The 12455-nt window shown below is 38.8% G+C and overlaps 1 protein-coding gene across 1 annotated transcript in view; it reads left to right on the top strand.

Annotated features, from left to right (window-relative positions):
* bmpr1aa (bone morphogenetic protein receptor, type IAa) overlaps nt 1-12455 on the top strand; it is a 23743-nt gene continuing 11288 nt past the window's right edge. Inside the window, exons 1-3 of the mRNA XM_059566553.1 lie at nt 1-157; nt 4783-4919; nt 9767-10035. Of these exons, the coding sequence (XP_059422536.1) occupies nt 9966-10035 (70 nt within the window). The 5' untranslated portion in view covers nt 1-157; nt 4783-4919; nt 9767-9965. The remainder of the gene's footprint in view (nt 158-4782; nt 4920-9766; nt 10036-12455) is intronic.

Below are 12455 nucleotides of genomic sequence, written 5' to 3' on the forward strand. Positions count from 1 at the left end.
GCAGGACGCTCTACTGTGATGGTCAGTGCTAGACCCTTAACAGACCTCAATTAGAGTCCATCACGATCACAACTACAAACGAACACTCTTGAGTTATTGGAGAGCGCAATAAACTGACAGAGTATACGGAAATAAGATTTGCTGAAGAATCTTATCGGTAAGTGTAACTGAAAGTGTTAGCTTGCCAATGCTAAACGCTGTCTCGCGAAAGTTTGTCGCGCTGAATTTTCAATTTTCCACGTAATGTTTTAATCGCGGTACAAAGGCAAAACCGACTGCCGTGGGGTGTTATTTTTTTATTACGCAGTAAACAAATGTACAAGGCTTAAAGAGAAAAAAACGATGAGTATGATGCGTTTATAAAAGGATTTTCTTTTAGGAGATTTCCTCTTGGGTGAAGCGGGTTGAATGATAGCTAGTGTGCTATCGCCGTTAGCAAGTCAAAATACGTTTATATGTATTCCCATAAATACCAATAAGGACCGTCTTGCTTCAAAGCAATACAGTGTCTTTGTAATCTTATTTTTTATGTTTAAAATAACATTAATCTGGTTTGTAGACAACGTCAATAAAAACGTTTGTAAAAGTCAGAGTGAAAAGTTATTAAACGCGACAGTCGCGAAATGCTAGCAATAACTTCCATAATAATTTGACAGCTATGTGTTGCTTCTAAATGTTTATTTACCTCTCTTATAGAAACTGTTTTACATTTCATGTTTGTTTCTTTCTGGGCTTATTTATATTTTAAATTATATATTCTTTTCATGGATTGTTATTTAACTTCAGGCTGTTTTGCTCACGTATCCTTGTCTCAATGCAAAAACCTGCTTCTGTGTCATATTGTATGCGTAGGTTTGTGGAAATTTATAACATTTAAATACTGCCGGTTTTACTGTACATTTTGTACTGCTTTCCAGTTTTAGTCTCTCTTTGGGCCATGCCTCTTACCCGCTCCATACAAAAGCTGCTTTTAATTTAGGAGTTCTGGGGGAAGGGGGTCTGCTCCGCTCCTTTACCTTATCAAGGAGGTCAAAAAACAGATGGTAACAGTAACACTGCATGTGAAGCCTGGAGCAGAGAGGCTTAGTCTTTGGAAAATTGATAAATTTTATAATTTATAAAATTATAGCTAAAGGCTCCTAGTATATACGTGCCAGACATCTGTGCATTTCACAGCTTGTCGGATCTCTTCTGAAACAAATATAAGTGTCTGGAAGACACTGACACTAATTCTGTCATCATTTACTCACCCTATTGTGCTCTGTAAGTTTCTGGAGCTGTTAGCACGAATATTAGTGATCAAAGTCACCATTCATGTACACAGTAAAAAAAAAAATTCTCCCAAAATACAGAATCGGTGGAAAACGGTGACCTCTTGAATGTCCTGTTATTTGTGTTGTGTAGCATGTGACGGTGTATTTACAGTAACTGCTAGAGCAATTATTTGTTCAGTCTTACTTTGAATGTTAATTAATGATTAATTGTCGTGCAGATGTGATGGTCATGTGCTTTTCCCCCGAAGTGAATAGATGGTTTAGTTTAGGGGTTTTCACACCTATGAGACATTTAAATAGTTTTTTGTATGTGTGTGTGTAAATACCTAGTTTTATAAATCGCTCTCTCCCTTTATCTGTAGGAAAAATAATTTGTTTCTATTAAGTTCATTATTATTATAATTATAACCAACCATTTTTTTATTATTTCAATCAATTTTTCAATCAATCAACTTCAGCAGGTATTTTATAACTTTTTTTAAAATAAATGTTTTATTGTTTTATTAGAATTTTTATTTTACTCTGTTTTTCTCTAAAGATATCCACAGACCTCTAGCAATCCCTTGCAGCCTCAGTACTTAAAAAAAAAAGCCTGTTTTACCTCTCATCGACATGTTTATATATTCTATTTGGCTCAGATCTGACCTCACACAATTGCTTAAAAGGCTGCGATATCGTACAACGTTAAACACAGATGTTTTTCCCCTTCTATCTGTTTTTTAAAATATCAGTCAGGCCCAGATTGAGTTGCCCTGGAGCCCTCTAGGAGTTAGAGCTTAGATCGGGCCCAACAAATCAAGCCCGACCCTACCCGAGCCCGAGCACGTTGTGTCCCGGCCCGGCCCGACACGTTCACTGTAATTATGAGCCCGAGCCCAATTTAAACCCGACAATTTTTAATATGTGGGCCGTTATAACCAGGGGCGGCGCCAGATGTTTTTTTTTTACGCTGCGAGACGCTGCGCATGACATGTGACATGCTTTATCAAGGGCCCGACCCGGCCCGAGGACGGTGGCCGGGTCGGGAGTTCGGGCTCGGGCAGAGAATCTAAGCTCTACTAGGAGTGTGTTTCAATCTCAACCACAGTGCAAGGGATCGGATTGCAGTGAGTCTGTGGCGAGGTGGCAGCGCGGGGAAGAGGGGGTGTGGGGGCGGGAGGGTTAAGAGGCAGTGTAGATCAGGTTTCACATCCCTGCCTGCGTTCCTCAGGCTGCTGCACCGTCTGAAGTCAGTCCCCCACCCTCCCTGACTCGCTCTGGAGACAGGATGGCTAATCAAGAGGGAAAAACACACACGGCCACCTCAGACCTGGCCCCGAATGTATCACCCAAACCCCCTCGTATAGGTGCTGATGCATCACCCCCACCATTTAGTCATATCATTCTGATCTAAAAGGTGGAAAACTAATCCTAGATGAGCGCGGCCATTTGATACACGCTACTGAGCCTTATTGAACAGACTTTTCTTTAACAATTACTGTAGGCTGTGGAGTCCTCTGTGCTTGTGCTTCTAGTGGATGGTAGGAAAGTGACGGAGAGCCATTGATTTCTTTAACTCTTTCTATGCCACTGTTGGTTAGTGTGATGGCAGATCAGATAAAGATAGATAGGAAGAAGCTATGCAGTGGGAGGCTTGTGCAATGCTGGATAGAGTGGTCTCTGTTTATTCAGTATGCCCCAGCTGTCCTTTAATGGTATTGATCTGCTTTAAATACACTTGGCTATCGGAGTAAATTATTTAGAGTGGCACCGGATAGGGTGAATTCAGTGATGGGTTGGGTTAGTGCAAAGACAACCAAAAAGACTTTGGTCTGGTCATGTAATGAGTCACAATGCTTGTTAACCACATTATTTAGGGGATTTCATTTGGTTGTAGAGACATAGTTAATTGAATTACACGTGCCTGTATTCTTTTTTTTGTTTTTATGACATGTAATGCACATCTTGTGATAGCTGTAATGCCCGGAATGCCTTTGACACACCAGGCCTTGCTTATACCAGCAGTTTTCTATTTGTACTGCAACTAGTCTAATTCCACTTGGTGGCAGGCTATAAGCTTTTGATATTGTCTCTTTGTCCTGCTTTAAAAAGCTGATGTTAAAGGAATAGTTTAGTAAAAAAAAAAAATACCCACCCTCAGGGTATCCAGATTTTTTTTTCATCAGATAAGATTCGGAGAAATTTAGCATTGCATCAATTGCTCAACAGTGGATCATCTGCAGTGAATGGGTGCCGTCAAAATGAGAGTTCAAACAGCTTATAAAAAAACATCAAAACAATCCACAAGGGATCCGCATGGCTCCAGTCCATAACATAATTTACTTGTGTAATGCATCCATCCATCATTAAGGCATTTTTACTTTAAATGATAGCTTCTGGCCAAAATACGAGCCCTTAATCCATAACAACTCTTTCTTTAGCATAGAAAGTAAAGCAATTTGTTCTGATGAAGTAACAACTTGTATATTTCTTGGATGAGTAAGTTTTTGGCAAATTTAAATTTTTGGGTGAACTATACCATTATCCCATCCAAGTAACCAAACAGCTTACTTACCTGAACATTCATGCCTTTGTAGTAGGGTCGAGTATTTTGGTGATTTCTGTTCTGTATACAGCAAACAGATGAACAGTGTTTTGTTTTTCCAGCATGTTCACATCCTGCCCAGTTTTCTTCACACAGTATCCAGTTTGGCTATATAACAGATATAAATATGGACAATGCAAATCAAACCAAAAAATAGTTTGTTCACATTAAGCTTCAACACAGTCACTAAATTAATTATTAATAAAGAAAAAGCCACAAACTTGTGTTAAAGGTTCAGAGGTCTTATGAATGTAAAGTGGATAAGTTATTTTCCCTGTGTATGCAAGAGATTACATATGTTATGCCAATTCTGTTTTAAGATGCTGTTATTCTAATAATAACCTTAATTCAAAAAAAGATTTTAATCACATGGTCAATTTTAACAATGTCCAAAAATTTATATTTATTTTATTATTAGTACTTTTTGTTAGTACTGTATGTTTTGCATATCTAAATACTTGTTTGACTTTGAATTTATTACATTTGCGAATAAGAATACATTTAAAAAAAATCATGCACTGGGAGTAAAACATCTTTCAATTTTACTCCCTTTAGTTGCTCTCCTTCATCTCATTCATCTTTTCAATTAAGTGATGTTGTAGGTTCAACATGATGCACTTTTAGTGAAAAGTTATTTAAAGTTCATTTCACAGATTTCTGAAGTATGAGTTGTTATCATGGATTGAACTACCCTATATGGCAGGAATAGAAACAATGTTTTAGCCGCTTTATCAAATGTCTTTTCACTTGTTCATTTCTTTTTGGAGTATCAGTGCTTCACCTTTGTTACTACTGTAGGTTGTGCTGACTGGATAATAAAAATAATCTGGGTGATTTGGTTCCAACTATTAACTGGGTAACTATTAACATTATTAAAATGTAACATACTTTACTGCATAAAAGATTCTCTTCTATAATTTACAGGGTTTTGTGGTACTATGCCAGAATCCAGATGCCATTTGGACATTCAGCCACCTGGATCCGAATGACACCTGTAGCCAGCATCCATGCTTACCAAACACTATGCCAACATGCTTCACAGAAATGGATCTTTCTGTACGGTAAGGAAACTGCTAAAAAAAAAAGCCACTTCTGACATCCCCTGCAGTACAAACAACCAAGAAGTGTATTTTCATGTGGTGATAACATGATCACAGTAGATAAAAATGCTCCCTACATCAGAGATGACCGGACTGCAACAAATGGTTTCCATATGTTTAGATCTGGGATTTCATTTTAGAAAAAAAAAAACATGTCAAAGTTCATCCATGTGTGGCTGGTTTCCAAGGCACCAGCCCTACTGCGTTTCTCACACACCTGAGGTGCAGACTTATGGTTAGCAGATGCTAAGCTGTGAAATATCCGGAGAGGAATTTTCACAGAGGAAAAAAATGTTTCTCTTAAAAAAAGAAGTAATGTGGTTAATGATAATGCAAAGCTTAAAAAATGATATTTTTATATGAAAATATATTGAAAAATGTTAGGGGTGCTCCGATCACGATCGGCCGATCGTTATGCGCATCTCGTCAGTAAAGCCGGTTCTCTAATCAGCGGTTAATTCCATCAGGTGCGTGATTTCACATAGAGCAGCTGTTACTACACAGAGCCGTTGTTAACTGAGAAGATGCGCAAATCCACGTTCATCATCAGCGTTTATTGGCGCATCTTCTCCGTTAATAACGGCTCTGTGTAGTAACAGCTGCTCTATGTGAAATCACGCACCTGATGGAATTAACCGCTGATTAGAGAACAGGCTTTACTGACTAGATGCGCATTAACCATCGGCCAATCGTGATCGGAGCACCCCTAAAAAATGTGTCTAGAGTTCCTTTAAGTAAAGGGTATCTCAGAGCATTGACATTATAAGTCTAGAGATGGCTCAAAAATGAAGACTAGATAGAGAGTTCGGTAAGTCTGCATCAAACCCCAGCACAACCAAATGCTCAGACCCTTTGGTGGAATGTGTGAGGCAGGTAATGAAAATAAATGTGCAATAAAACTTTGCTGCTTCGGTAATTCCAGGGAAATTTGTGGACTTTTCTATATCCATATTTGCTCCTGTATATAAAAAAAGCAGAGAAATATAATACATTGCAGAATGTCTTTCGGGGGAACTGATCAATTTATTAAGTCACCATGAAATCAAGATATTTATAAATGATTAGTTCATAAATGATAAATTTGTTTGTCCATAGCATAAAAATTTCCTACCACTGGTGTGAGACATTGTAATTTACGTTACAATAGGGAGGAAAGCACAATAACAAATTCCATTTCATACTGACTCATGATAAACAAGAAAAAGCAAGGATAAATAACATCAATAACATAAGCTGCATTTCAACCGAAATTTCCCGGAACAATTGTACCAGGAACTTTTTCCCGCCAGAACTGTTGCTTTCTGCATTTCCACTGTTGTCTGAAGTACTGTGAAGATTAGGCAAATAATCTGGTGACGTAGGTCTGCGTGCGTTTCTCAAGACAAAGTATGCAAATTTTGGACTTGCATCCTTGGTAGTTCTGACTTTGCGAGTTCGACTTGGGAGTGTGATCTCCCATGGACGGGACGCCGCATGTCCGGTAATTCTGCAAACGGGAGCATACTGCTACCGCTATTTTCCTCACTGCATATGTACAATAACATGAAATATGATTTTAAAATCAACAGCCTCCTTTACATTTAATTTAAACATATTAATAGTCACAAATATGTAGTTCAGGGAAATGTGTATATTGCCTACATTACAATGAGTAATATGAGTAATATACGAAATATCATATCAAACATTGTTGTCTCTTTTCATCATTTTAACATATTAATAGAATAATGGAATAAAGACCAAAGATTACCTGTTAAATTTACCCAAAGCTAACTATATTTTATGTTTAACCACTAAAGAGACTCTGAGACACTCAGAGCTAGCTGTAAATGTCAGAAGGACTAGCCGAGTCGAGACTGCTCTCATCGGTAAACACGAGCACTGAGCTCCCGCTAATCACGTGGAGCTGATTGTCTCCGAAATCATCTTCAGAAATAAACCTCAGATTTGAGTTTTAAACAACTACATTCTTGCCTGAAATACTTTTAAAACTACATTTCATGACACAATAACAGTAATATTTTGAAAATTATCTGAATAAATAGTGGTTAAAATCACAATGCTGCGTGATCTCAACCAGTCAGAATCACTCAGTGCCAAGTCCCGCCCCCGAAAGTTCTGGACCTTTGAAAAAGTACTAACTTGCGAGCATGGATTTCTAAGGGGCTATTTTTAACCAAGAACTTTATTTAGATCCTGGTTCCTGTGTGGAAACACACTGTGTAGCAGCCCAAAGTCCCTAGTTCCTGGGTTAAGTTCCAGCAGTGGAAATGTGGCTATAATGCTGTAATGATAGATACCAACAGTAATCAAGACACATCAAGCAGTCAGCCATTTGAAATAATTTCTGGGTAATTAGTCCAGTTATAAAACACAACGATCAAATCTGCTTCTTCAATGAGTTTCGTGTTTCACAGACGAGCTGTTCGGAAAGCTGAGTTTCTTAACGTCTCTGCCAAAATGTGCTCAAATTTTGGAGGCTTTGTTCTAGAAATGGTGTCTCAACCCAATACCCCTCCGAGAGGAATCTGGCCGAAGGAGCTCATATTGCACCCAAGTGCTCCACAGATTAACTTTTGTTCTTCTCCTGTGATCCACTGCTGTGTCACTAGTCTTGTGCTACCTTTAAAGTCTCTGCTTGACTAACTCTCTGCGATGCAGCTGCTTGACAGTGATTGGTGTTGTGTCAGGAAGAGATTTGGGACTTCAGTGAGGATGATAGAAGAGAGAGAGTTGGTCGTGGGGCACATCTCAATGTGCCTAAGTATTCTTATGTTAATCCTTTCCTGGGATGAGGCGCAAAGCAGCCAAGCAAACAATGGCAACGGAGCCAGAAAGTCTGCCCTGCAGTCTAGCAGGCCTTGAAAGGCATGTCGGGCATAGAGCCGACACTGAGTGAAGGCAGCCTCCAGTACTGGGAGCCCTGCTGTAAGGAGGGGCCCCAAGAGGGACCAGAGACCAGGGCCAAAGCAGGCCAAGAGAGCGGGGGTGAGGGGAAGACAAACACCAGACCACTCTGCTCATCATGCAGGCTGTAGTTAGAAGGGATACGAGAGGCAAGGTGAGATTTATTTCACAGCTATGTCTATTTTATAATATTGTTTATTCTAGTTGTAACCCCTGCCCAAACCTTCTGTATGTTGTTGCAATTTATGTCATTAATGTTGGCTTGTTGACGTGAGGAACCCTTGAATTATGTTCTGCACATTAAAGTTTACTAAAGTTTACTTGGGCTGACTGCATTCTGTGATGTCAATTTTGTGTCAGTGTGGATAGTGTGTGTACAACAGCGCACACGCAAAGTGAAATGTTGAGACAGAAAAGTGCCAAACTCGTCCATCTGCGCCCATCTAGTACACAAAATAAGCAGAATGCAGAAAATCAAGCATAGCCAGGCCTTCAGGTTGACTCCAAAGGTGCACCATAGTTACACATCCCCATACAATACCCCTATTCATTCAGCCTCCTTACATAAATTTATGGCGCCATCAAAGCCTTTCAGAGGGCAAAGCTCCAGGAGTGTCTACTGAAACATAGAGTGTCTTATATATTGCTTTTTAAGATCTGTGATTCTTTTGAAGCAATAATAGTGATAGATGTCCATTCAAGACACATGATCACTGAACTTGTTTTATTTGAAAGTCTTTGAGGTTTAGCAGTAGATTTAATTTGTCTAATATTAGAAGTATAGTAAGCTGTTTTCAGGGGTGTCCTTCTCTCCACACTGTGTGCGTGTGTGTGTGTGTGTGTGTGTGTGGGTGGGAGTCGTTCCGAGCTAGGGTTAGGTTTAGGACTTTTTTTAGCCATTCATGTATAAAACATCTGAATAAAAGTTTATTTTCAACATGGATATACATGGAGCACCTAATCAGCATAATACAATAATTTCTAAAGGATCATGTGATTCTGAAGACTGGGTCTTTCAATACTGGTGGCTGATACCTCTAAACAGTCTCCTGTACTGTGATGCATCTCTTCCCACTCTTTCTTCAACCATGAATGTTGTGGGTTTTTAGCCCCATGTTTCATTCCTAAAGCAAAAGACAAGTTTTTATTTTCTGCTTATCCTTATATGGTTTCTTCACCATATCAGTGTACACTTATAAATTTAACAAAGCTCTTTACACCGTTCTTTTTTCTAATGTGTTTGAAAGTGATCCCACCTGGTAAGTTGTGAGGCATCATCTTTGCAGCAGGCCTCAGAGCTAGCCTCAGACTCTTGTCTCTGTGTGTAGGTGCCTTCACAGCTATCTTGTCCCCTTGCTTTGAAGAGGTTAGCTTTGTTCCCTTGTTATCCGGTCAGGGATGTGTGAAAGTGGGGCACAGGTCGGGGCTCTTTGTCCACTTTGGGCAAATCAGAAGTGACAGACACCGGCCCGCTTCGCCACTAATTTGCCCCCCCCCCCCCCCCCCCCCCCCCAGGACAGACTTCGCTCAGGGCCACTAATTGCAGCAAGACGCACAGGCCTACAAGGGAACAGACACATCATGTTATTAACGCTGGAAGGGGCCAACGGGGTAATTGCGGAACATACTTCATCAAGTTATTTGGGCATTTTTCAGCATTCAAGAGTAGCGCCGGCCTGACAGGTTCAGGGGTCAAGCCCAGAAAAAACAAGGGGGCAATGATGTTCAGTGCTGCCAAGAAAAATTACAGCACTACTTAATCAAATCTGTTTTTTTCTTGAAATACTGAGTATTATTAAGCTATAGATGATTTTAGAATTTTTGTGTTTTAACTCGTCTAGAAAGATGCATTGAGACATGATCTGATCATCACATATTCTTTGTTTCTTTTATTATTTTAGTGCCGTGGACCCCGTGAGGAGTGATCTCTGAGTGTCTAGTGCCATCATCATCACCCCCCAGCTCTTCCTCTCATTCTCTGCATCTCTTCAGCCATAATCTCTTCCGCTCCACCTTTACGTTAGTGTTCACTGGGATTTCAGGAGCATAAGCAGCCATCATCACTGATCTCATCCTCGGTTACGACACCGCTGTTTGACGATGACTCGGCTTTTGTATGTCACTGTGGTTTTGGGCAAAGTCTGCCTGCTTCTGAGGCTCTGTGCTGGAGGTAAGGGTGTTTTCTTTTCTTCACACCTGTGTTCTTGTCTTCATCTTTCATTTACAGTAGCTTTAGCTTATATCCATACTCTTCATATATACCAAGCACAGACTCAAGCATGTAATTGGCATTCGAACAAGGTGATAGGTGCAACTTCTCTATGCAAACTCTGTGCTGAGATTTGTTATATGAGCAATCCACATAAATGTGATCTCCAGAGCTACTGTGAGAGCTCACCTCAAGCATTTCAATATTTAATTCTGAATGGAGAGTTTATCAAATACTCATTAAATGCATACAGACCCTTTTGAAGAAATTAAGAAATACATAGCTGTTATATGGTAACATAATAGTAATCAAAATTATCATGCAATATCACACAGAATGGCTGTAACTATAGTCTCATGCCACAGGTAATTTAATTCCACAGACAGGACTTTATTTTACAAAAAATAAGAATGCATTGCTTTGTTTCATGCTGGACAGGGATCATATGTGCCCATCTTAACGTTTCCATATGCTTAATAACGTTATGTTTACTGATGTCAAAAAATACTGATACCTTTGTTTAATAAAAACGCCCTCCCTGAGACAAACTAACTGATGGTTGCCTGTGGACAATCAATGAGCTGTCAAGGCAAACAGCAGCAAACGATTACTCTGAAAGCAGTTTAAGTGCGAAGAAGAAAAAAATGAGTTTGCATTGAAAAGCCTACTGCTTTATATTTTAGCTCACATTGTTTGCTTACATATTTTAACTCTGAACTGTGTAAAACTATACTTTGTTCTCTGGGTTAGAACCCCCTCTGATGTATCTGAGGTGTGTTTACTCATTCACGGGAGACATCTTTCCCGTCATGACTCACTCCTGAACCACGAGCCTGTGAGAGGCCCCCCACTAAAGGAAGCTGTAGAAGTGATTGTTGCCGCTCTCTCTTCCTTTTTTAGCACATTAACCATTTCCTCTATGGCACTTCACAATTGCTAGTTGGTAAGAACTATTCTAAACACACTTTTTTTTCTCCGGAAATACTTTTGTGCTGTTGATCTTCAGATTTAAGCCCCTATTTAGTAGATTTTTAGATATTGCCATAAGACGCTTGCGTGCTTTCTATTCTACACTGACTATAGAACTTCAGTGGTCTTAAAAAAAAAAAAAAAAAAAAAAAAAAAGGATCACTTTTTTTTTTTATTCACCTACATTTTCGATTGAACAAATAAAGCATTTATTTATTTGTTTTAATTAGAGCTAGACCGATATGGGTTTTTCTATAGCCGATGCCGATGTTTAGAGGTCAGGGTCAGCCGATGGCCGATCTGTGCTGCCGATTTTTAGGGCCGATATCTTGAAGTTTTCCCCTTCATTTGCATGCTAAAATGTCACACTAATAATAAGTGGATACACAACATTTCTAAACTTATCATTTATTGAGCACTGACTTGAACCATCTCTTGAATCTTAATTTTGTGCACTGCCCGGTATTAAAATAAAAAATGTATCCAAAGTTAACCAAACAAATCAATAAACTGACCAAGTATTAAATATATAAAACAGATAATATATATATAATATATATAAATAAATAAAGTCAATCATTTACATAAAAGTTTTAGAGCATTTATCAAGTAGAATTTTTCAAGTTTGTTGGAACATAAACTTAAATATACATTTAAATAAATACAATTTAAGAAATAAAAATCAATTAAACTGAAAAATATAAAAAAATAAATATATAAAAAATAAATAACAGTAGTGCTGCAAACAAACTAGCATCCAGCAACATTTGTGTTTGGTATAAATGACACAGAACATCTAAAGTGCATTCTACTGAACATGCGCAGCTTTTTTTTTTTTTTTTTTTCATAAATCAATCCGCGGGTCACGTGTGTGCCGAACCGAAGATATTGATCCGAACGGATCACAGATCAATGATGATCCGTTGCACCACTACTATAGTGTCATTTGAAAACATTGCAGTTGCGTTTTAAAATACAACAACGAGCACCACAAAACCATTTAAAGAGACTCATTCAGCGGTCTCTTTGACGGGAAACAGTCAACAAAGTAAAATGATCTCCAATGTATGGCCCGGTCTCTTCATTTTATCAAATGATCATAATCACATCTATTCATTTTACAGTCCTGCTACTAGCATTTTATTCAGACTAAAACCCCTTTAATTTGGGTGAGAAAGCTTTTTTTCAAAGTGGCTTTTGCACATAATAATAATACCGCTGCAGACGCATTTTGCAGCATTAAGGTTATTAATTGATCGTTAATTTAAACGACGATTGATCATGGAAATTATCGAATATTGACATCCCTAAATACAAATGAGTTGGATGGAAAACTGGTTATTGACTGCATCAAACCATGCTTCCGAACAAATGTCATTCATTGTTCTGGGCAGCTCCAGGACAGCTGTCTC

The sequence above is a fragment of the Carassius carassius genome, chromosome 14 (assembly GCF_963082965.1).
Source record: "Carassius carassius chromosome 14, fCarCar2.1, whole genome shotgun sequence".
NCBI lineage: Eukaryota > Metazoa > Chordata > Actinopteri > Cypriniformes > Cyprinidae > Carassius > Carassius carassius.